General features: G+C 48.8%; 1 protein-coding gene across 1 annotated transcript in view; it reads left to right on the top strand.

Annotated features, from left to right (window-relative positions):
* The window catches only part of ADAMTS10 (ADAM metallopeptidase with thrombospondin type 1 motif 10), a 34,631-nt gene that overhangs the window by 2,434 nt on the left and 6,430 nt on the right, over positions 1–25,767 (top strand). Inside the window, 18 exon segments of the mRNA XM_020978187.2 lie at positions 5,109–5,368; positions 6,290–6,651; positions 6,862–7,018; positions 7,424–7,641; positions 8,211–8,294; positions 8,983–9,128; positions 9,254–9,297; positions 10,546–10,651; positions 11,571–11,717; positions 12,189–12,330; positions 18,242–18,349; positions 18,723–18,868; positions 19,149–19,212; positions 21,838–21,940; positions 23,755–23,888; positions 24,638–24,761; positions 25,154–25,234; positions 25,407–25,570. Of these exon segments, the coding sequence (XP_020833846.1) occupies positions 5,266–5,368; positions 6,290–6,651; positions 6,862–7,018; positions 7,424–7,641; positions 8,211–8,294; positions 8,983–9,128; positions 9,254–9,297; positions 10,546–10,651; positions 11,571–11,717; positions 12,189–12,330; positions 18,242–18,349; positions 18,723–18,868; positions 19,149–19,212; positions 21,838–21,940; positions 23,755–23,888; positions 24,638–24,761; positions 25,154–25,234; positions 25,407–25,570 (2,433 nt within the window). The 5' untranslated portion in view covers positions 5,109–5,265.

The raw sequence follows: 25,767 nt of genomic DNA, 5'->3' as shown, positions 1-25,767 counted from the left end.
GGACAGTGTCCTTCCCAAGTTTGGGCTGGGAAGGTTTCCTGGAAGAAGAATAAAGAAGGTGCCCAGGTCAGGTGACTCAGAGTGGGAAGACAGAAATAAGAAAGGATCTGGGCCCAATTTTTGAAGGTGACCCACATGAAGCAAATGGAGACCAAGGCCAGGAATTTCTGAAAGAGGAGTCATCCATCCACAGACAGGTGATGAGAGGTAACATGAGACTGGATAGGACAGAATTCCTTAGGTCAGGTTCCTCCCTGCCCTGACATTTACTAGCTGTGTGACCCTGGGCAAGTCACTTAACTTCTTCAATGTTCTCATCCAAATGAGGAATGACAAGGTTGGACAGAATGGTCTCTGAGGCCCCTTCCAGATGTTTCTTCAATACCAGGACCCTAAAACCATGGATAAGAATAGAATAGCTTGAGAGAAGGAGAGGGAGAAGAGAGTGAAGGACAGAGCCTTAGGGATACACAGTTAGGAGACAGAAAGAATCCTTAGGACAATCACAATGGTAGAGATCTCACAGGACACTGAGCTTAACCCCCTCATTCCACAGATGTGGAAACTGAGGCCCATCAAATGGAAAGGACTCACCCAAAAGCCATATATTGAGTGAAAGAGCTGAGACTTGCAGCCCAGCTCCTCTCTGGCTTATTCCTTCTCTGTCACCTTCCTGTCCCCTATTCAGGGTGTAGGATCTCCTGGTGAGCCCACCTTGAAGGCAGAGGAGGAGAGGCTGGAGGAGTAGGAGGAGAACCAGAGCAGGGGAGCAATCTCATGGACAGGAGGTAGCTGTTGGCAGAGAAGTGAAAGAGGATGAGGCCTGGGGAAAGGACTGGACTCCTCGAAAATCATCAGTCAGTGGGCTCCATGCACTTTGCTGAAGGGTCAAGAAGAAGCATGGAGAACAAGAGGCTGAGGAAGAAGTGGGTGGAGAGGAAGTGGAAGCTTCGAGTACTGATGACTTTCTGGAAGTTTGGCAGTGAGAGAAAAAGAGAGAAAGACACACACAGAGAGCGTGCGCTAGAGGAAGAGAAAGAGAGATAGAGAGAGAGCGAGAGACAGAGATGATAGCTCAAGGGGTCAGCAGGGTCAAGAAAAAGCTTATTAGGATGGGGGTCACCAGAGCCTGTTTCTAGGCAAAGAGGAAGGAGCCAGGAGAGAAGGTGTCAGCATGGCAGTCTGGAAGCCAACAGACCTAGGTTCACACCTTTGGATGGGATCTCTTACCACATGCATGACCTCGGACAAGTCACAACCTCTCTGAACCTCGATTTCCTCACCTGTAAATTGGGGTGATGATACCTACAATGTCTTCTGGAAGGATTTTGAGTGAGGCCTGAATGAAAATTCATATGTAAAGAGTAGGAAACAAGAGAGAGGGAGGGAGGAAGATCAAATAGAAGGGAGGGGAGGGGAGAGAAAGAGAGAGAGAGAAGGAGAGAGAGAAAGAGAGAGATCAAAGATGGAGAGAAGAGGGAAAGAGAAGGAGATGGATGAAGAGGGAGGGACAAATGGAAGGAAACAGAGAGAGAGGGAGAGATCAAAGATGAAGAGGAGAAGGATTGCTCAATGGGGCAAGGTCCCAAAGGAGAAGAGACCAATGAACTCCATGAAAGCACAAAGTATGGGAGAAGAGAAGGGCAGGGTGGACAATTCGATTCAGTGAATAGGCAGAAGGGTCAGCCCAACTTTCCTAATTCTGTTGAATGTCCTACCATCCTCCCAAGGCACCCAGGGCCATCTTTGCCTCTTGGCTCTCACTCATTCCCCCTCACTCACTCTGGCACCTGCCAGAGCTCACTGGTGACACACACTTAAAATATCTCCTATCTAGGGAGTTCAGCAATCAGCCGTCTGGGGGGAAATGCACATGATACACTTTTAGATTCAATTCGCATGATTAATAATTTTCCATTACTTTCTTAAGCCTGGAAGATCAGCAAAACTATAAATCAAGCCCTGATTTATCACATTTGCTGATTTCCGACATGCAAATGCCCACACTGAAAATTTAACAATCAGCCCTCTCAATAGCCCGTTTGAGCTGACTCCAGCACACCCTGGTATCATATCACCCCTTTTCCTTGTCTCACACCTATACCTGCTCCAGTTCATGGTATTGTCACTTCTTCCCTGGACTATTTCCATAACCTCCTAACTGGTCTCCATTGACTCTAGCCAGGCCCCTCTCTAACCCATCCTCCACACAGCTGCCAGCCTAGCTTTCAGGTTGTTTGCCCTCCATCTCCCATTCTAGCCACACTTGTTTACATTACTTGCTGTTCTAGTTCATGACATCCCATCTCTAGCCTCCACACCTTTGTACGGGCTCTCCCTCATTCCTGGAAAGCTCTCCCTCCTCACTTCTGACTCTTGGAATCCCTAGCCCCCTTCAGGGGTCAGCTTCGCCACCACCTCCTTCAAGAAACCTTTCCTGATTCTCAAATTAGTGCTCCTCTGAAGTCACTATGTATTAATTTTGTACACATCACAATTTACTTATTTGTGAACATATTGTGTCTTCCCCCCATCACAGCAGAATGTAAGCTCTTCGGGGACAGAGAGTGTCACTATTTTATTTTTGTATCCCTAATGCCCAGCATATCGCTGCACACAGAGTACTGAATAAATGCTTGTTGACTGACTCAGAAAAACTCACAAAGATACAAATAGGTACCAGTCGCCAGCAATCTTGTTAGAAAGATTAAAGTAAAACCCTGGAAACCACAGCCAACAGCAGACAGAGGTTGTCCAGTTGGGTGGGTATTGACCAAGTAGTGAGTTCCCCATTGCTAGAAATCTTCAAATCAAGGCTGGATGACTTTGGATCAAGAATATTATGGAAGAAGAGGTTCATGCTTCCCTTTGAGACTGGACTTGCTGAACACTGAACTGCTGAACATTCTCAAGTCTGGGATGCCGTGTTTCTGTGAAAAGACTTGTTCTTTATAGGCCCCAGAGGGCAAAACAATGGAGAGAAATTACAGGGAGGCAAACTGCAGACCTGCATTGTGGACGGACTTCTGAACAAGCAAAGCTCCCCAAAGCCAGAACAGGCTGCCTCTGAGGCGAGGGAGCTCCCTGTTACTGCGGCTGTAGTTCAGTCATTTTCAGTCATGTCTGACTCTCCATGACCCCATTTGGGATTTTTTTTTTTTTGGCAAAGATACTAGAGTGGTTTGCTGTTTCCTTCTCCAGCTCATTTAACCGATGAGGAAACTGAGGCAAAGTTAGGTGACTTGCCTAGGATCACACAGCTAGTAAGTATCCAAGGCTGGATTTGAACTCATAAAGATGAGTTTTCCTGATTCCAAGCCCAGCGCTCTATCCACTGTGCCAATTCCCCAGTGACTCAGGGACACTGGAGGTATTAGGGGCAGCTAAGCAGTGCAGCGAATGGAGCACTGGGCTTGGAGTCAGGAAGACCTGAGTTCAAATCCAGCTTCAGACACTTACTAGCTGTGTGACCCTAAGCAAGGCACTGACCCACTGTTTGCCTCAGTTTCCCCATCTCTAAAATGGGCATAATAACAGCACCTACTCCTCAGGGTTGTTGTGGAGATCAAATGAGACAATAATTGTGAAGCGATTAACACATAGTGCCTGGCACAAAGTAACACTATGTAAACGTTAGCTATTATTATTATTATCGTTATTATTCAGGGAGAGGCTGGCATGACTTACCGATGACCAGGTCAAAGGATTTAGAGGCAGAAGGGACCTTAGAGATCACTTAGTTCAACCCTCCGTTTTACAGATAAAGAAACTGATCCCAAAGAGAAGAAATGATTTGTCCAGAGTCACACAGGTAGTAAGTAATAAAGCTGAGACTTGAGCCCAAAGTCACCAAATATAATGCTACAGAAGTGATTTACATCCCTATTTATACACAGATGGTGTGTGCACACATGTGGACATGCCCCCTCCAGACTCAGGGATCCACGTGTCACTGGGCAGAGGCACTGACCCTTGGTATAGGGTGGCATTGTATCTAAAGTCAAGATGGGAGACTTTGGCTAAGGCCCCTCTCTGAATCTTGGGCCTTTTCTGATACTCCTACATAGATATTCATCAATCAATGAACATTTATTAAGCACCTACTATATGCCAGGCACTGTGCTGAGCACTTGGGATACAAAAAGGAGCAAAAGACAGTCCCCGCCCTCAAGGAGCTTGGAATCTAAAGGAAGAGACAACATGGAAATAAATATATACAAAGCAAGCTATAGACAGAGATTATTTACAGAGATAATGAACCGAGGGAAGGCACTAGAATGGTAGGAGATGGGATTTTCCTTGGCACTTAAAGGAAACCAGGAGGGTCCGTAGTGGGAGCAGAGGAGGGAGAGAATTCCAGGCACAGGGGACCTCCAAAGAGAATGCCCAGAGCCAAGCCATCAATACACATTCGCCTCCATGGCCAAAATGTGTGGCAGAGGAAAGGCCAAACATAAAACAGAAACAAGGGAAGTTGGGGCACCCCCTTTTTGTTTTCACTTCTCTTCACAGAAACCATATCACTCCCAGTTGAACATAAGCTTCTTAAGCAAAAGATAGCTTTCATTTTTGTCTTTGTACATTATCACCCCCATTTTACAGATGAGAAATCTGAGGCTCTGAAATGTTAAGTGATATGTCCAAGGTCACACAAGTAGGAAGCATCAGAGGGGGGATTTGAACCCAGGCTTTTTGAGTTCAAGTCCAGCATTCTATCTACCCTGCCATCCTCCTTCCTCTCCCACATGGGCTTCTTCCTCTTCCTTCAGTCTTTGTATTTCTTTGTAGCTCCTAACACAATGCCTGGCACATAGAAGGCACTTAGTAAATGCTTGTTGAATTGCATTTCGTCCAAGAGAACAGGGTCTTTGCATCAATTCAGTGCAAAGCACAGCGCATGGCATGCTTTAGTTGTTAACAAAATGTTTGTTGAATGAATAAATTGAATGAAATGGATGAATGGGTGGAGGGATGTTGAACATTAGCACCTCTTGGAGAAAGTTTCCACTGGGCTCTCTAGAATTCAGCCCAGTACCCTGGGAACAGGGACTGAGTGCCCTGTCTCAGTCTCCTTCACTCACCCTGCTTCTCTCTCTGTCTGTTCACAGGAACCATGTTCTGGCGGGTCCTGGAGGCCAGTTGGAGGTGGTCAGGGCCATGAACGTTGGGGAAGCAGCAAGGTGGCCGTAGCCAGGCAGGGGTTGAGGAGAGACATGTGGGCACAGGCCTGTCGGGGTCAGCATACCGCTCCCCCATCCCTTAGCGATGGCTGCAATCACCTCCACCTACAGACTCCTCTGCTGGGCCTTCGTCTTCACCCTCACCCTGGACCATGCACATTCTGGTGTCCATGCCTTCCAGTCTCAAGGTAGGTGAGGCTAGGTGGTTAGGATCAGGGTGAGCTAAAGCTGGAAAAGTGGGGATTAAATTGGGGGAAGAACAGAAGGGATGGTGGGGTCCTACTGTCCAGAAGCACCTGAGTCTGCCTGAGGAAGAGACAGTAAATATAGAGGGTCTGTCATCTGAGCATGGTATTCAGGAGGCTGGGTTTTACAGGGAGGGAACATCCGCAAATAGTATAGGCTAAGTCAAAATCAGAGCTGGGTCAGTAGAGAGGGTCAGGATCCAGATGCCAGCTACCACCCTGAGGAGATACAGTGGTTGGCTTAGAGTCGGAAGACCTGGGTTCAAATCCTGCCTCTGATCTTTTCTCACTTTGAGACCACAAGCAAGTCACTTAACTTCTCTGTTTCTCAGTTTCCTCATGTGTACAGTAAGAGTTAGACTAGGGGATCTTTAATAATAGCTCGCATTTAGTTAGTAAGATTTGAAGAGCACCTTGCAAACATTACCTCATTTGGTCCTCACAAGAACCCTGAGAATAAGGGCAGCTAGGGGGTATAGTAGATAGAGCACTGGCCCTGAAGTCAGGGGGACCTGAGTTCAAATCCGACCTCAGACCAAACACTTGACACTTACTAGCTGTATGACCCTGGGCAAGTCACTTAACCCCAATTGCCTTAAACAACAACAACAACAACAACAACAACAAGAACCCTGAGAAACAGGTGCTATTAATTATCTCCATTTTACGGATGAGAAAACTGAGGTTGAGAGAGGTTGAATAAAAGGGTCACACAGCTAGTAAGTGTCTGAGGCGGGATTTGAACTCGGGTTTTCCTGACTCCAGGCCCAACACTCTGCAACATCACCTAGCTGCCTCACTACCTGAGGTTTATTCCAATTACAAATCGATGATCCCATGAATTCCCCCTTCCTCCACCTGCAGAGGAATTCCTATCCAGCCTCAAGAGCTATGAAATTGCCTTCCCTACTCGAGTGGACCCCAATGGAATGCTGTTGGCCTTTGCACCCCCAGCTCCCGCTGGAAGGAAGCGCCACCGCCGAGGGGGGTCAAGGACCCCACCGCCAGAGCCCAGGCTCTTCTACAAGGTGGCTGCTGCCAGCACCCACTTCCTCCTCAACCTGACCCACACCCGGCGCCTGCTGGCTGAGCACTTCTCTGTGGAATACTGGACGAGGGACGGCCCAGCCTGGCAGCGCCACGCCCGGCCTAACTGCCTCTATGCCGGTCACCTGCAGGGTCAGCCACTCAGCTCCAGGGTGGCTATCAGTAACTGCAATGGGCTGGTAAGCAGCTGAGGTGGTACCTAATGCTCGGGTGAGGCACCAGGGAGCAAAAGCCCAGAGTGAGCTAAATCCCTGGAATGTTGAGGCGTAGGGATCTTGGGAACCGAGACGGGAACGCTGAGTCTGGGCGGGAGATCCATGGAGAGGGATGGGGATTGAGATGTCTGGACCTGGGGAAAGCCCCATGTCACTAATCTCCCCTTTCCTCAGCATGGCTTAATTGTAGCCGATGAAGAGGAATACCTCATTGAGCCCCTGAGTGGCGGGGGCCCCGGGGGACGAGGAATTGAGGAAAGCAGCCCCCACGTGGTGTACAAACGCTCTTCTCTGCAGTACCCCCACCTGGATGCTGCCTGTGGAGTGCTAGGTACCTAGTCCTGCCCATTCTATCCCTCTATATCCTATGCCACTTACAACTCTCCCTTCCCTCCTGGGTATTCCCCCATCCCCAAGCAATGTAATGGAATCTAGGAAGAAAAATGACTCATAACAGAGATTTCTCCAAACTAGTCCTTAGTCCCAGGCTATGCTGGGGAAATTGGAACAGTAAGACAAGGGGTCAGGAGGGCAGTGGGCAGTGAGATGACGGAGGAGACGGCAGCAAGAGGTGGTGGAGACGGGTATTGAGATGATGGGGACCAGGAGATAGTAGGGAGGGATGGAGAGGACAATGAGCTGGTGAAGGGAAGGAGATGACAGGAGGCAAAGGGGTGGATGAAGACCACAGGGACCGTGGCCCAGCGTAGCTGCCCCTCCCCTGGGGTCTCCACAGATGAGAAGCCCTGGAAGGGTCGGCCATGGTGGCTTCGTACCTTGAAGCCACCACCCGCCAGGCCCCGCGTCAATGAGACTGAGCGGGGACAGCTTGCCCTGAAGCGCTCCGTCAGCAGAGAGCGCTACGTGGAGACTCTGGTAGTGGTAGACAAGACGATGGTCGGCTACCATGGGCGCCGTGACATTGAGCAGTATGTGCTGGCCGTCATGAACATTGTAAGTGTCACCACCCCCGGGTGGGGCTGGGAGACAGAGTCAGAGCTGGAAGAAGGGAGCTGGGGCTAGAGGGTAGAGACCACAGTGACATGGTGGGAACGGGAAGATGCTACATTCTACCCCTGCCCCTCCACACATAACCCAACCCATAACCCAAAAGAGAGGTGGTCCTCACGAAACAGGGAAACCAAAATGAGATGGGGCCTGGAAGGACAGAAACTGAAGGAGGAACAGGAAACTAGAGACACAGAGAAAGGGAAATGTGGGAGATATAGAGAGAGAGACTGACAGGAGTCCTGGTTCTACCAGGAGTGCCCACTCCAAGCCAGGTAATGTGGCCCTGATCTTCATTCCCAGCTGACTCCCAGGATAGACATTTCCCTTCCCTTCCAGTCACCTCCCTCCTCATGGGGAGAAGACACAACTCGGCCTAGAGGCACTGAGTCAGAAAAGGGAAGGATGGATAACTGACAGCCAAGGACAGGCAGATGTGAGACTTTGAGGTGGACTCTGGCCACCCCGGCTGGGCTTCTTGTAAGACTGGACTTTCCTTGTTTCCTGGAGGTCAGGTTGCCAAACTTTTCCAGGACTCCAGTCTGGGGAATATTGTTAACATCATGGTGACCCGGCTCATCCTGCTCACTGAAGACCAGGTGAGGGGGAGCAGGTGGCATCCTGCTCACATCTGCTGGTATTGGAAGGCATCGTGGGGCAGGTCCCTTCTCACTGAACCTCAGTTTCCTTAGCTATGAAATAAGATGAGGACTAGAAAGAGTCTAGACTTGTGGTTTCATTGATATAGGAAACTCCTAGGTGAGGAAACTCTTTGTGCTAGTGCAGGTCTGCACTTTCTCTGTAATTCATAGTTAGAAATTTGCCCAGAGGTTGCCCACGATGCCACCATCTGTATGCATGAGAGGTAGACCTCACGACTGATGAGGAGCACCTCACTGAACCTATGAATGGTGGAGGCCCCAGGAGCCATAAATCTTCTTGGCTGTGAGGCCAACTCTATTCTCGTACTTCCCAAAGGGGTCATAGGACCATAAGTTTAGAGTTCAGCAGACATCTAGCCCAACCCCTTCATTTGACACAGGAGAAAATCAAGGCCCACCCAGGTTAACCAAGATTATACAGGTATCAAGTGTGTTATGGGGCAAGCATCTTATAAACCTTAAAGCTCATAGACATGGGGATTAGTACCATTCTTGGTCAATATCTTATGTCCTTTCCCTGTGTGATGGTGTCTCCCACCTATTGGATAGTGAGTTCCCCCCAGGCTATCTCTCTGAGCCTTCTCTGGAACCTGGGCCCCTCCACCCTCCTTCTCTCTGTCCCCAGCCCACACTGGAGATCACCCACCATGCAGGGAAGTCACTAGATAGCTTCTGCAAGTGGCAGAAGTCAATCGTGAACCGGAGTGGTCATGGAAACGCTCTCCCGGAGAACGGTGTGGCCAACCATGACACGGCTGTGCTAATCACTCGGTGAGTGCTGAGGTCCAGGGGATGGAGTCAGAGACCACGATGCTGCTAGGATGGCTGGTTGGGAAGCTAAGAGCTGGAGGGGGGAGCTATTTCTGTCCTCACCTGCCCAACTTTCTCCTTTCTAGCTATGACATCTGCATCTACAAGAATAAGCCCTGTGGTACTTTAGGTAATGTTGGGGCCTGGAGTCAGACTGGGAAATTGGGGGAGGGGGAGGAGAGGAGTTGAATAGGAAAAAGGTGGGTCCAGGTTTGGAGAGGGAACAAATTATAGTTTTTCCAATGTGCTAAGCAGGCTTTCCTCTCCTTCTGTATCATAAACTTTTAAAAGGAGCAGTAATTTCCTCCCAAGGCTCCCAGCAGTTCATCTCTAGCCTCCCTGTTGTTCAGAATCAGTTCCGGAAGTCAAGTCAAGAACAGATCGATTTGCTCTGCTTTGAACATCGAGAAAGCTCTAGTCTATGTCTGGATAGTTTAAATCCCCTTTTCCTCCCCCCCCCCGTCACTTTGGTATCACCTGTCTGTGCCTAGTTCATGATCTGTTTCCTGAACTCATCAATTTTCTCCTTCTGCCCAAGTGGTCTTTAGTATACTCCCAGATCATCACAATTCTGTCTCTCTCCCTACTGATCTTCAGCCATAGGCTCTCTACCTTGCTTTTCCTCCTCTGGTTCCTGGATTTCCTCACATGACTAGACTGTCTTAATATGCAAAATTATTATGCCACCTCTTTTATCTGTTCTATTTCTTTTGAATAAAAAATTCCTCTTATACCTTTCTATAGCTATATTCCAGTCAAGAGTCTCAACCCACCAAGTTTCAATGAGGTCAGATTGTTTCCCTGCACAAGGCTTTCCAGCTTGTCTTGCTGATTACCCATCCCCGATGCATTTGTGTTTAGAAATTTGAGGCCATGGGTTTTATTGCTGGCTCTTTTGAATACTCCAGTGAATCACTGATCCTTTCTACTGATGTCCTTTTTATATTCTACCTGCTCCTTATAGGAGACTTTGCAGAAATGTACTGGCAGCTTTTTCTCTCCACTGACATTTTCAGTTTAAGACCTTGACCAGATTTGTAAGATTCCAGGCAAATGCAATGGTTTTTTTTTTTACCAGATCTCATTAAGGATATTCCATCCCTGGCCAAGAGCCAATGATTCCTATATTTCCAATTGTGATCCAGACAATTGTACAGAAAAGCATACCAGGTGGAGGAGGGAAATGTTCCAGGCTTAAAGGAAGGGGTAGGGGTGTATCCTAGGCAGGGGGTTGGCATGGATTGGAGGAATGAGGGAGAGTTGTTTCCTGGGAGTTATTGAGGGTTGGGCAATGCTCAGAGGCTGACTGGTCAAGAAAGCCCAGTGGTGTGTGAAATGCCCCTTGACCCTTGATATGCAGCTTAGCCCACCCCCTTAGGTCTGGCCCCTGTGGGTGGGATGTGCGAGCGGGAGCGGAGCTGTAGTATCAATGAGGACATCGGCCTGGCCACTGCCTTCACCATTGCTCATGAGATCGGCCACACGTGAGACCACTGGGGGTGGAGGGGAGGCTGGCATGGAGAGGCAGAGGGGAGGGATCTGGAGGGACAATGGGGTGGAGGATGGACAAGTGGATATGATACTTCAGAGGCTGAGAAAAGTGGAAGAGCTCTTTCCCTTCATCTTAAAGCCTTGAGTAACCTTTTCTTCTCTCACTCAGGGCTTCCACCCACTTTCCCCTTTCAGAGCCTCCTCCATTTCCTCCTGATTCCTTTGCATTCCCTTCCCTTCCTCTCCTTTCTTCCTCGAGGGAGCAAACAATGGTGATACTGACTGGGCACACAAGGATACTTTCACTACAAAGAAATTTCCCTGTTTATAAATGCATTTCATTGGCATATTCTCACAGGAGCAAATACATCCTTGTGAAGAAAACGAGCATTCGCTGAGGTCTGCAGGTTCTGAACTGATATTGGCATTTTTTTCTATCCACCACCAGGACCTGTGTGAGAATGATCCACAAAAGCCTGAATAGCAAAACTTGATTCTGTAGTCCTAAAATGAAGTCCCGTTCTTTTATCCATCCACATCATTGTTTATCCAACCACCCAATTATTATTCCCTCAGAACCACTTGCAAACTCCTGTTTCTTCCCCTCCTCTCTCCTTCCCTTTCTTCCCTCATCTCTCCTCCCTTTTTTCTTCTCTCCTTCCTTTTTCTTTTTTCCTCTCTCCTTCCCTTTCCTCCCCTCCTCTTTCTTCTCCTCCTCTCTCCTTTCCTCCCCTCTTCTCTCCTTCCTTTTCTCTCTTCTCTCCTTCCTTTCTCTCTCTTTCTCTTTCCTTCCCTTTCTTTCCCTCCTCTCTCCCTTCACTCTCTTTCCCCTTCATCTCTTCTCCCATGCCTTGGTTTCCCCTTCTCAAGGTAGGGGCAAAGGCAAAGTCGAGCAGTGCCCTCACCCCCCAGGTTTGGCATGAACCATGACGGAGTTGGAAACACGTGTGGTTCCCAGGGCCAGGATACAGCCAAGCTCATGGCCGCCCACGTCACCATGAAAACGAATCCGTTTGTCTGGTCATCCTGCAGCCGGGATTACATCACCAGCTTTCTGGAGTGAGTGAGATGAGATATGGGCCCCTTACCTCCCCTACCCTGAGCTCCCAAATTCTCAGTCTTTTGAACTGCTTCAGGGATACTCCCTGGGATTGGATATATGGAGGGAAGGGAGGGAGGGAGAAGAGAAGGTAAGGGAACAAACATGTATTAAGCGCTTACTCCACGCTGGGCTCTGTGCTGAGCAGTTTACAAATATGTCATTTGATAGTATTTGGAGGGGAATTGGTGGGTCCTGGGTTATCCTGTTGTATAATTAGGCAGTCTTGGTCTCCAGTTCTAGAGTGAAGGAAGGTCTGCATGAGCTCTGACATCTCCAAAAGCTGATGACCTCCCCTGTATTCCCATCATAGAGGGGTTTTCTCCTGAGATCTAGATTCCCCAGATCTTGCTTCCCAAGCTGCCCAGCCCCTAGACTTTAGGTCTCTCTTCATCCTCTCCCATTGACTTTTGCCCTCTGACCTCTCCCAGCTCTGGCCTGGGCCTGTGCCTGAACAATGCTCCCCCCAGGCAGGACTTCGTGTACCCCACAGTGGCACCGGGCCAGGCCTATGACGCAGATGAACAGTGTCGCTTCCAGTATGGAATCAAATCCCGCCAGTGTAAATACGGGGTAGAGAGCCTTCCTGCTTTTCTCTGGGGTCCTGAGGTGGGGGAGGTGGGGAGACAAGGGAGTACTGGTACAGGGTGGGATGGGAGGGTGGCAAAGGGGACAATGCCAGCCCACCCTTCCTTCCTGCTTGCCCAACCCTACAGCCTCCATAGGCTGGCTGTCCAGGGCAAGAGCGAGGGAGACTGAGTGGTTGTTATAATCAGGAAGTCTTGGACAATTGATCTGTGGAGCAGGAATGTAGTAGCTGTCGCCAATAGCCTTCGTAAGGGTACCAGCTTCTCTTCCCAGCCTCACACCCGCCCCAACCCAAAGGCCACATTGTAGCCGCTAGACAGGGTGTCCCACAAGTCTAAAAGCTACATTAAGACTTTGGAACACCATGTCTAAAAGCTGAACTGTTCCACGCTTCTAAACCAGTGTTTCTGTCCTGTCTCTCACACTGAAGAGTCAATTGTGTGGTCAGGAAAGAAACACCAAGAGAGTTCCTTGAGACTTCCTTGTGTAGAACAGCAGAGGCTCTAGGGAGCTTGGCTTCTCCTGTGTTCCTACATTTGTGCTATGTATGTCCCAGCAGGTCAGTCTCATGCATCAGACTGTGCTGCATGCTGCCTGAGGTCTTAGGTATAGATTATATCAAAGGGCTAGACAGTGATGCCTTTGTGTCTCAAGGTGAAGGATAGCTGTTTTCAAGACTTTCAAGTCCTTCTCTATCATTTATCATTATTGTGTCAGAGGTCGTGAGATCTTGGTTCTCTGAGGTTGCAGGACCTTGACACACATGGGCAGAAATGGGGGATGAGGAGCTCTGGGGGGCCCTGAGGAAATGAGCAGGGACTCTTTTGTGCTAACCAGTCATAAAGCCCTGGAGAACGGTATGCTTCTAAGGACACCATCAGCTTTTTGCCTCCAGCTACCTCGGTAGTTGAAATAGCTCGAGTGTTGATATACCCCTGTGCCCTGAACAGTGTGTGTGTGTGTGTGTGTGTGTGTGTGTGTGTGTGTGTGTGTGTGTGTGTGTGTGTGTCTGTGTCTGTGTCTGTGTCTGTGTGTCTGTGTGTGTTGGGGCGGAAGAACTTATGGGATGGTTCGTAGCAAGGAAAGGAAAGGAAAGAAAGGAACCAGTAAAAGATAGGGGGAGATTCTGAAGGGGGAAGTTTGGTGGAAACTGTGAGAAGAGAGAAAAAGAGGAAACAGGAGAATCTCAGAACTCCTGAGTTAGCCTGGAGAAGCTGATCAAGCAAAAAGTCTCTAGTCTTAGCCCAAATCCAGTACTTTTGAAGCCCCCAAACTATAAGCCCAAGCCTCAGGATCCCCCACACACACACCAATTAAGCTGGAGAGAGTGAAGAGCCAGAGACATCAGTGAATGTCTTCCTGATGCCATTCGAGGTGGAGTGATGTGGCCCACAGGAGCTAGAACCTACCTCCATTCTTTCCCTCCCCAGGAGGATGGTGGGACCTGCAGACTAAGCTCTGAAAGAGCTCACACAATCTATCTGTCTGTCTGTCTGTCTGTCTCTCTCTGTCTGTTTCTCTCTCTCTGTCTCTGTCTGTCTCTATGTCTGTCTCTCTGTCTCTGTCTCGGCTGTAAACTGGAGGATTTAAAATATGAAGAGGGGAGAGTGAGGAGATATACCTGACTGGGGCAGTGACTATTAGGGGAGGATCCTGTAGGATGATGGATAGAACCCAGGAGTCAGGAGACCTGGGTTCTAGTCCTGTTCTTGCCAATATGTAACCATGGGCTTTGGTTTTCCCATGTGTGGAATGAAGTAGGTTGAACTCTAAGAACCTGTCTGAGTCTGATGTGTGATTATCCTGTAAATGGGAGGCCACAACAGCCCAGAACTGTCCATGAAGAATGAGCTGAAGAGCCTGGGTTTCAGCTCCAGGGTATCAGGGAGATGTTTTCAGGGTTTGGCAGGGGTTAGATGACATGGAAACACAATTTTCATTAACCAGGTAAGTTGGACTAGATTGTGAGGAGAATAAAGGGAGGGAGACTAGCAAAAAAAAAAAAAACCAACCAACTTTTGTTATAACTTGAGTGTGAAGTGCTAAGGTTTACAAGAGCATTACATTCATCCATGCCATCTATTCACTTGTCCATTCATAGGTCCATCCATTCATTGTCTACCCCTCTCTGTTCATCTCTTTATTCCATCCATGAATCCATCCATCTGTCTATTCTTTCTATCCATCCATCCATCTCTCCATCCAGGAAGGCTTTTCCCTTCAGCCATCATTCTGTCCCATACATCCATCAATCTATTCCATCCATCTAGCAATCAATATATCCATGCCTCCTAAGGCCATGCAAACTAACCTGTAATCAGATGGCCAAGTTTCCATCCATCCATTAAATATAAGATGTTACTTTCTGTTGCCCAGTCATGTACTAAGCCATGCCATGGGGAAGAGAAATTTTGGAGCTTCCTAGTCAGGTTAAGGGAAGCTAGATTCAGCCACGTGATAGATAGCTACACTGGTACACAGCTGCATGGCTGGACTTCCAAAGAGGAGAGACTTCTTACTCTGGACAGAATGGCTCAGCTCCGCCAAAATCCTCTCCAACCCTTTGGAGTCGACCTGCAGAGAGTCCTAAATCTCTCTTAACTGTGCATTGACATTTCCTGGATTTTTTTTCCTGGTTCCTGGCCTTCAGAAAATCCCCTCCTGTCTCCTTGGCCTCTCTCCAGGACTCCTCACTCTTGGTCTAGTGTGCCTCTGTCCTGATCTCTCACCTGCTCTAGTCTGTTCACCCTGGAGAGGCTGTGAGACCAGATTTTGAGGTCAGGCTGAGGATGAGAGCCAGAGGAAAAACTATAGAGTCTATCTGAAGCTGAGAGACAACTCTGAGGGAAAACTTCTAGATTAGCCCAAGACTGTAGGGGAATGCATGGTGTTAGTATATGCATATGGAGGTGGGAGTGGGGGGAGAATGGATTCATTATGTTCCTCTAAGAGACCTTAATGGTACCTGGCAATGAGGGGTGGTTGAAAGCACACAGGATATGGATTTAAATTCTAGCTTTGCTACTTACTACCTGGGTGGGTCCTCCTACGAGGTCCTTCTCTTACCGGACTCATTTCTTCATCTCTACCATGAGAAGTTTGGACTAGATAATCTCTACCTGAGAGCCCTTCCTGCCCCAGATCTTATGATTCAGCCTATTCTTACCTGAGCTACTGTTATTTCTAAAAATGTTTGAAACCTACACCTAGAGAGCTGTGTGAATGACAAACCCCATCCCACCCACCACCCCAGCCCCAAGTTATAGGGCAAGTATGTTGGGGGTAGCAGAAGGAAGAGTGAGGACACAAGGACACTGGACTTCCTATTACTGCCTTCTTTCTCCAGAATACTACTCTAACTTGGCCAGCTCTAGGTCCTACCCTCCTCCTTTTTTTCTCTAATAGACCTCAGGTCTGTTGTTTTCTGGCTGACATCACCTGTTCCCACTGCTGAGTTTCTTTTTCCCAGCTCTAGCTTTCCCAGCATCTCTCTTACTCTCCCCAACAGAGGACAGATGGGAGTTTAAAAAAAAAAAAGCCCTAGGGATTTTCTCAAATCACCAGATTCCAAAATCTGCCAACCAAATCTCTCTGCAATCCTTGCAACATCTGAGGGACTCAGCTTGACCTCCTGCAGAACATGTTTTCACTTTTATCTTCTGGAATGCTGATATCCCCCCATAGGCCAAGAGGCAGTATGATGCAGGGAAGAAAATAAAAAGGAAAAGAAAAAAAAACCCAACACTGGATTTGGACTCAGAACACCAGGTTCAAATCCCAGCCTCCCCTCCCTAGGCTTCATTAAAACAAGGGAGTTGGACTCAATGACCTCTAAGTTCTCTGCCAGCCCTAAATCCTAGGGATCATTTCTCCCAAAGGAAACATCAGTCTGCTCTTCCCTTTTCTTCTTGCTTAACATCAGAGCTTTGTGGGCCATTCCCGGACAGAGTGCCCCCTCACAGCCTGGCATAGGTTAAAAGCATTCAAAAGTCCCTTCCAGGAATTCTCTGTTCACTCCTCTGCCAGAACCTGGCCCCCTGCTCTTGCCCCAAGCTTTGGAATCCTTCCCTGTTACTTAGACTGCCCTGATTCCACCCCCTGAGCCAGCTGGAGCTAGATGTCTCTGCCAGCCCTCCAGGGCCCCTGGGTCCTTTCCTCTCTGGGCCTCACGCCCTTTGGCTTCAGGTCAGAATGGCTGCCCTGGAATCCAGCTGACCCCACTGCACCAAGCTGTGTCCCTGCCTGGATTCTATCTACAGGAGGGGTTTGTGGGAGGGATGGGCTTTCTCCCAGATGACCCCAGTCCCAGTTAAAGTCTGCTTAGCTTCAGTAAATCACTCCATTTCCCTCTCCGCCTCATTCTGGTGTATGTCTCCTGTTACACTAAACATATTCCCAAGTGTTCACTGAAAACATCACACCCTGCCCTGCCCTGCCCTGTCTTGTCCTGTCCTGCCCAGGGTCACTGGACCAGCCAAAAGGTTCCCAGCCTCACCCTCCCCCCAACACAACCACTCCACGGAAACTACAACTCCTAGGGTGAGGTGCGGGGCACCAGCCACGTCCTTTCTTTAGTTCTGTCAAAGCTGGAAGGAAGGATGATTTGAATCAATGTCAGTAAAGACTTCCTAATAATTAGAAGCCATCTCAAAGTGGGGTGAACTGGCTTGGGAGGTGAAAGGTTCCCCTTTGTTAGGTCTTCAAGCAGAGGCTGGGTGACCATTTGTTGGGATAGTGGGAGATAGACTCCGAGTTTAGGAGCAGGTTGAACTAGATGCCTTCTGAAGCTACTTGTGTCTGTCTGTGTCTCTGTCTCTGTCTCTATTTCTCAGTCTCTCTCTTTCTGTGTGTCTCTGTGCGTGTCTCTGTCTCTGTCTCCCTGTCTCTGTCTCTCTCTCTCTCCCTTCAGAAGCTAAAAGAACCTCAGAAGGCACATTCTGCTTCTAGCCCATGATGGTGATGGTGACTTGGGAAGGATGCTAGGGTTGGCAGTGCTGATGGGGTGGGGGAGGAAGATGGAGAAGCTGGGAGGGGGATAAAAGAGGGTGACAGGATGTCAGGGAAATACATCCAGGACCCAATGGGGGAAACTGCTCAAGACAAAACCCATGGACCATATGGCAGGAAAAGACAGGGCAAGTCTAGAAAAGTCATTTGTTTAGGGTAGAAGAGTAAACCCTAATGAACTCTGAGAAAGGGAATGATGGAAAAGGACAGAGAAGGGCGAAGGGACACCCCCCACACACACACACACACAGGTAATTCCATGGGGAATGGATAGATGGATGGATGGGTGGGAGCAAAGGGAGGCATAAGACAGCTTTGGGTCCAAAGTGAGGGAAGGAGCCTAGAAACACAAAGATGAGTAGGCCATGGACAGCCTATGGGGAGATTCCTAACGGAGTAAGAAAAACTTTACATTTCGGTTTGCGTTTGAATCCTAGCTCTGCCACTTCTCAGCTGTGGAACCTTGAGCAAGTCATTTCATTTTCCTCTGCCTCAGTTTCCTTATTTGTAAGATGAAGGGGTTGGACTAGGATCGCTAAAGGTCCCTTCCAGCTATGATATTTAGTGAATAAGCTGAGTGAAGAGTTGTGATCACACGAAGGATTAGAGATTCAGGGAAGGGTAGGAGTCATATTTAGCAGGATGGCCCAGGGAAGGCTTCCTGAAGGAGGTAACAGCTAACGTGGGCCTTGAAGGATGGACCAGAGAGAGGAGGTGAAGCTAAAGTCGATGACTTCAGAGGAGGTCTGTGTCCTTTCTGTCTCCTTTTCCTTCTCCCCGAAGTTGGACCCCCAGGAGTTAATTTAGGGAGTTTGTCAGGTTCTCCAGAACTAGATGGCCCACCCCTTGGGTGCTGCAGGGACTCATCTGGGCCTCTCTCCTCCCCCAGGAGGTCTGTAGTGAGCTCTGGTGCCTGAGCAAAAGCAACCAGTGCATCACCAACAGCATCCCAGCCGCCGAGGGCACGCTGTGCCAGAGCAGCACCATTGACAAGGGGGTGAGTATTTCAGTGCCCCTCTTCCCACCTGGCCCAGGCAGTAGCTTCAGCCTAGAGTGCTGCACCTGGAGACCTGGGGTCATATTTCCCCTGCAACACTTGTGTGACCGTGGGCAAATTATTCAACCTCACAGCCTCAGTTTCCTCATCTGTAAAATGGGGCTATAGGGCCTGCCTCAGAGGACTGTGGTAACGGTCAAATGATAGAATATGTTTAGAACATTTACCAGTCTTTAAATTGACATAAAAAAATGTCAGGTTTATCATCACTGTCTTCATCTGAAGAGCACCCAATGGCTTAGGAAGGCTGAAGGTGCTGCCTGGGGCTTTGGTCTTGGTGGGAGCTGTAACCATCAGGATGGTGCCCCTACAGTGGTGCTACAAGCGGGTGTGTGTCCCCTTTGGGTCACGGCCAGAGGGCGTGGATGGGTCCTGGGGCCCCTGGACCTCGTGGGGTGAGTGCAGCCGGACCTGCGGGGGTGGCGTCTCCTCTTCCAGCCGGCAGTGTGACAGCCCCAGGTCAGTCCCCCAGTGTCTGTCTGTTCTGTCTCTCTCAAACACACACCCACAAAACACCATCCCTGAATCACTCGTCTCTTCTGTATCCCCTCAGCTCAGGCCTCCTCCAGGGGTGAGAGACACATACTCATGATAGGTCCCGCATGCTCAGGGCCTCCCTCCTTCCCAAGCTCACCTTGGAGGTCCCAGCCAGAAGCAAAGCTTAGGGATCAGAATCCGCACTCCATCCTCTCCCCCAAAAAAACTCTTCTAATTTCTTCTATGTCTCTATCTCCTCAAGGCCAACAATTGGAGGCAAATATTGCCTAGGGGAACGTCGGCGCTATCGGTCCTGCAACACAGATGTGAGTGATACCCCTTCCTTTAGCCCTCAATCCTCCTTTCCTCAATCCTCAGAGCCTAAGGGAGGCAAATGTTGCACCCGGTGGCCTCTCTCTTCTGCAATTAGGAGGGGATAAGACCTGTGGTGGCCACGTGAGAAGAGACAGGAACCAAACATAAGAAAGGTTGTTGATGAAAAATCAAAAGAACTTAGCACCTGATGGGATATGAGAAGTGAGGAAGAGATATAAGTCAGATAACAAGGTTTTAAGCTTGAGTGATTTGAGGGATGGCAATCCTATCAGTATAAATAGGGAAGCTCAGAGGACCCACAGTGTACATACCAATGGTTCTCTGCCAATCTAGAAGGAGATCTCCAGCTCGGTAACCCATATACTTGGATACCGCTGTTGACTTGGATGAATGGATAGGATCATAGATCTGAAGCTGAAAGGGACCTCAAAAGCCATCTAGCCTAGCCTCCTCACTTTTTGGGGTGGTTCTTGCTCTTTTTAAAAATTTATTTAGTATTTTATTTTCCCCCAGTTACATGTAAAAACAATTTTTAACATTAGTTTTTAAAATTTTGAGTTCCAAATTCTCTCTCTTCCTCCCTCCCCGCCCTCTGCCCCCCTCTCCCGCCCCACTGCATTGAGAAAGCAAACAATTTGATATAGCCAACCCCTCCATTTTGCAGATGAGGAAACCAGACAGGGAAGGGAAGTGACCAAGGACATGAAGGTAGAAGTGAGATTTGAACCCACATCCTTTGACTCTAAAGCCTTGCTCTTACCACTGTACCAAAATCCCCCTTCTGCATGTTTGTCAGCTAGTGTGCTGTATAACAGACTCAAAACCCCCCAAAACACATCTTAACAAGATGAACACCAAGCAGAGTCTAGCAAAATTAAGTTCATTAGGAACAAATATAAAGTTCTACTCGTGGGTTTAAAAAATCAATTTCACAAATACAAAGCAAGAGAAGCCTGGTTAGAGGGTAGTTTGGAAAAGGGGTTTTGATGACTTGAATACTCAAGATGGATCAACAATGTGGCAATGTCAGCCCAAAAGATTAATTCAGGCTTGTACTGCACCAAGAAAGGCATAATGTTCAGAACTTACGTGTGACCATGTTGTATCTCCCAGTAGAATGCAGGCTTCTTCAAGGCAGGGACTTGTCTTGCTTTTGAATTTGTAGCCCCATTGCCTACCATGATGCCTGGCATACAGTAGGAGCCTATTAAATACTTGGGGATTGACTAACTGAACCAGGGAGGTGATGGTACTTGGTCCAGGTATGACTGCAGCTGGAAGGTTGTGTTCCGTTTGGGAATGACATTCATCAGCTGGAGAGTGTGCAGAAGAGAATGACCGGAAATGGTAGAAATGACAGTCAGAACGTTTCACAATGCAGTGCTCCCTTGGTGCAGCGAGCGCAAGCCTGCATTAGTCTTTTGGACCGCCATCATCATTAGGGAAAGCTCAGGAGGATATGATAGCAGAGTTCAAGTATCTGAAAGGCTGTTAAATCAAATGCCTAGATGTATTCCATTTGGCCCCAAAGGGAAAAAGTAGGGAGAATGGGTAGAAATTGCAGAGACCAGGGGCAGGTAGGCGGTGCAGTGGATAGAGCACTGGCCCTGGAGTCAGGAGGACCTGAGTTCAAATCCGGCCTCAGACACATAACACTTACTAGCTGTGTGACCCTGGGCAAGTCACTTAACCCCATTGCATATCCTAAAAAAAAAAAATTGTGGAAACCAAGGTTGGACTGATATAAAGAAAAACTTCCTGCCAATTAAAGATAGAATGGGCTGCCTCTGAAAACTGTGGGGGCGGGGGGGTTCCTCTCATTGGAGGTTTTGAAGCAGCAGCTAGATGGCATTTTCCTGCTTATGTTATAGAGAGACTTCTTGTTTAGGCATGGGTCAGACTAGATGGCCCCCTCTCAGGTGCTGTGTGAGGAGGGACAGGAAAGAGAAGAAATAAATATAAGCATAAGGTCCATTTTCCTGCCTTACAACTTCATGGGTGGAAAGTTCTTCAGAACACCTCACTTAACTATGTCTGAAGGCCCTTCTTCTGCATTCTTTGGTCCTTTCATGCACCCACTGTCCTCAAACCTGAACACACTGCCATGTAGACTTTAGGATATGGGCTGGATCCATCTAAGCCAACTAGGGCCTCAAGAGTCAGGAACGTGTCCTCTCTCTTCCCTCTATCCCACCTCCAACAGTTATCTCTGTGCCCTTGCACAAGGCACTTTACTTTCCTTGGCCTCAGTTTCCCCATCTATAAAATGAATGGTTAGACTAGATGGCCACTTGGATCCCTTCCGTCTCTAAACATATGATTCTCTGATCATCCTCTGGATCCCAGAAGACAAAAGCTTGGCACCAGAGGGCAGTGAGGGTGAAATGGGAAGAATTGCAGAGGCTGATTTTGGCACAGTATAAGTTAACTATTAAAGTCATTCGAAAGTGGAATAGGCCATCTCAGAAAAGTAATGAGTTTCCTATTTTCAGAGCAGAAGCTGGACAATGTTTGCCAGGGGTGTTATCGGGGGATCCTTGTTCAGGTAGGGGGTGCACCCTACATCCTCCGGGGCCTCTTTCCACTCAGTGGCGCTCTGTTTGCCATCCCACCAGGACTGTCCCCCAGGCTCTCAAGACTTCAGGGAGGTGCAGTGCTCGGAATTTGACAGTGTCCCTTTCCGGGGGAAATATTATACATGGAAGACATACCGGGGAGGTGAGTGGACCTCCTGAGAAAATGGAGGGAGCCAAGGACCCATGGCTAAGGGATGGGAGAAATAAAGAATCTCAAGGGAAAATAGAAAATCTACAACCTGCACCCAAGTCAGGAGCTTTGTTCTCTCTGAGACATTCACTGGCTTATCAGTTATACTAAGAGGAAGAGGAGGCTGTCCACACCTGAGTGGAGGGACCAGAGGGGATCAAAGTGCTCTGGGAGCCCAGAGGATACGAAAGTGATTCAGCTCCCAGAAAAAAACAAAACAAAACTGGGCCAATTAGGTGGAAATTAAGGATGGGAAGAAGTGAAATTAAGAATTGGAGAAGAGTGGATATTTATCATCAGCTAATCATGGCTTACATACCAATGCTGTCTTCTTCCTCCAAACCAGGGGTTCTTGATCGAGAGTCCCCACAGAGATTTTAGGAAGGTGCATCAACATGGATGGGAGGTGTGGGGGGAGGGACTGCATTTTTATTTTCACTAACCTCTCACTGAAATTTAGCATTTCCTTTAAATATGAATGCCTTATAAAGGGGCCATAGGCTGTAACAATCTGACAAAGGGGTCCATAACATAAAAAGTTAAGAACCTTTCTTCTAAACCTTCTTTTACTTTCAACAAATTCGCAACTCCTGTTTCTTTAAAAAATCAGATCAAGAGAGGGAATCCCTACTCCTCATTTCCTTCATCTTCTGTACTGAAGGTAGAATCCAAACACATTGTATCTACCTAGGATACTGCAGAGGGTGGCCCTGCAGGGAATGGGGGGAACTGGACCAGTCATGGTGACCTTCCAAGGTCCCTTTCTAGATCTTCAAGTCTTTCCACTGCACCACACCACCTCTCAAAGAAATCTAGTGCCCACTTTCGCATCATTTTGTAAATCCTTTGTCTAGGCATGAACACTGGAAAACATCCCCTGCTCACCTCCTTTCAGCCAGCCCTATTTCTTCCCTAGAAACCCTTTCTCCAAGGTCCTGGCAGGCTAAATAGAAACTACTCTCTACCACCCCTACCCCTTACTCAGTAAGAGGGCAGGCTGGGCACAAGGCTGGCACTGACTATCGGCTCAGTCTGTAACCAGAAGGAAGGCTTCAGAGCCTGAGACTAGGGAGGCAGGAGCCACCTTGATTCTCTGCCCTCATCAGACCTCATCCAGAGTGTGACGCTCAGGTCTCAGCAGCACAGTTTAAGGGACTGATAATCTAGAGAGTGTCCCTCATTAGAACATGAACTCCTTGAGTTCAGGGACTATTTTTTTTCCTTGTATTTATAGTCTGAGTTCTTAGCACAGTGCCTGGCATACAGCAGGTGCTTAATAAATGCTTGCTTGCCCATTCACTCTCTCCCCTCTGATGTCCCCACTTCTCTAAGTAGGATCAGAATGATGGAAGGTTTTGAGACTTTGGTATATGAAGACTGGCTGAAGGAACTAGCTGTGTTTAGCCTGAAGAAAAGAAAGTTTAGGGTGGCCTTCTAGCAGCTGAAGGTCTGTTACTGCAGGAGGGACTGAATGTGTTCTCCTTGGCCCAGAGGGTAGAACTGGAATCAATAGGGAGAAGGTACAAAGGGGAAAATGTAGGCTTACTGTCCAGAAAAATTTTGCAATCATTGGAGGTGAACCAAAGTGAATGGGCCGCTTCAGGAAAAAGTGTGTTTGCCCTCACATAAGGTCTTCAGACAAAGGTTGGATGAACATTCGGTTGGGTGTGGTAAGAACAGATTCTCATTCAGACTTGAGTCGGACTGGCCAGCCTCTATGGTCTCTTCTAACTCTGAGAGTCAGTGACAGCTGCTATGCCTCCTAGGGGGTGTGAAGTCCTGCTCCCTCACCTGCCTGGCCGAAGGCTTCAATTTCTACACAGAGCGGGCAGCAGCTGTGGTAGATGGGACGCCATGCCGGTTGGACACTGTGGACATCTGTGTCAACGGAGAGTGCAAGGTGGAGAAAGGCAGTTGGAGGGGGCAGGATAGGGGAGAGCAGGAATGGGGCATCAGTCAGTGATAAGGGACAGTGCAGGTCAACATTTACAGTCACTTACCAGATACACAGTTGTGTGTTAGGCACTGGGGGAGATACCAGGTTTGGACAAGACATAGTTCCTGTCCTCATGGAGCTTACCCTCTAGAAGGGGATTAAAGCCCAGCTAACCCTAATACACTATAGAGCAAAAACCCTGTGTTCTCTGTGCCTTGTGTGAGGTGTGAGGGGAAGGGCTGTTACTGGGATGGGTGGGGAAGGACTCAGTGGGGAGCAGGACATCATAGACATGGACACTATGCTGTGTAAGACACAAGGGAGAGAATCCAAAGCTGCTGGGGGGATGGTCATCCAATTTGGCTGGAGCATAGGCTCCACAGAGATCAGGCTGGAAAGGGAAGAATGGGCCACATCAAGGAGGGCCTTGAATGCCAGGCAAAGGAGTTACAAGTTTATTTAGTGGGCAATAGAGAGCCATTGATGTTTTAGGGCAGAAGAGAGGCATGACCAGATATATGCATAAGAAAGACCAGACTTATGTGGCATGTAGAATGAATTAAAGAATGATGGGCCTATGAGGAGGCCACTGTAAGTGTCTGTGCAGGTGATGACCACAGATGGTCACAAAAGGAATAGAGGAAGAGATGTGCATGAGAGGTGGGGGTAGCCCAAGGTCCCTTCCCTGAAGATTTCCACCCCCCCCCCTCCAGCATGTAGGCTGTGACCGAGTCCTGGGTTCAGACCTTCGGGAGGATAAGTGTCGGGTGTGTGGGGGTGATGGCAGCTCCTGCGAGACCCTCGAGGGTGTATTTTCTGGGGCCATCCCCAAGGGCGGTAAGAGCCTGGCAGTTCTGCACCAATCCTGTGCCTGGTGGGTTGGGGGGGGTCAGTACCCGGTGGCCTCTCACACTCAGACAGCAGCACAATCTATCCTGGGGAGACAGGGGGCAAGATATCCCTCCTGCCTTGGGTGGCCTCAGATCTTAGGAAGGGAATGGGGAGGGTATACTGGGTAGAGGGGAGGGGAGGGGGAATGAACAGGATGGAGAAGGTCAAAGACGAGATGGAGAGCAGAGGAGAAATGGAAAGAGAGATGAGGAGAGAATTACGGGGAAAGGACAAATTAATTTGGTGGTGGAAAGAAGAGGGGGGATGACCAGGTTGGGGAAGAGGAGGCCATGAGCATGAACCCCTTATGAGGAGGACATTTGGGGCCTGTTTTCCAGAGTATGAAGAGATCATTTGGATTCCCAAGGGCTCTGTCCACATTTCCATTCAGGATTCGAATCCATCCCTCAGCCACCTTGGTGAGAGAGAATGGGATACCTTGGGTATTCAGGAACTAGAGGGCATGATCCATGGGAGGGGGCAGAGGAAAGGGACTTGGGGACAAAGGTTTGTTGGGGGAGGGGGAGGTGTAGCTGATTCATCCCCACTCCCACTCCTGCTCCTATTGTACTGACTCCTGCCTTGTACTAGCCCTAAAAGGGGAGGATGATGCCTTTCTCCTGGACGGGCTGCCTAAGACCCCACAGCCCCACCGCTTGCCCCTGGCTGGGACCGTCTTCCAGCTACACCACGGGCCAGACCAACCCCAGATTCTGGAGGCCTTGGGCCCAACCAACATGACGATCATTGTCGTGGTAACCATAAAGCTAGGAGAGGGAGGGGGGATAAGATGAGAGATGGGGGGCAGAGGTTTGGCCAGGCAGCTCCTTCCTTTTGGGGAGCTCAGTCCCCAAGACCAGACTTGATCTAACACAAGCTGGGAGAGTTCCTGGTAAGGCATCATGGACCTAGGGGTAAGGGTGGGGGGTTTTGGTGGGAAACTCTTGACTTT

The sequence above is a fragment of the Phascolarctos cinereus genome, unplaced genomic scaffold (genome assembly GCF_003287225.1).
Source record: "Phascolarctos cinereus isolate Bilbo 61053 unplaced genomic scaffold, phaCin_HiC Scaffold_4;HRSCAF=312, whole genome shotgun sequence".
Classification (NCBI taxonomy): domain Eukaryota; kingdom Metazoa; phylum Chordata; class Mammalia; order Diprotodontia; family Phascolarctidae; genus Phascolarctos; species Phascolarctos cinereus.
This window is presented reverse-complemented; position numbering and strand designations above follow the sequence as displayed.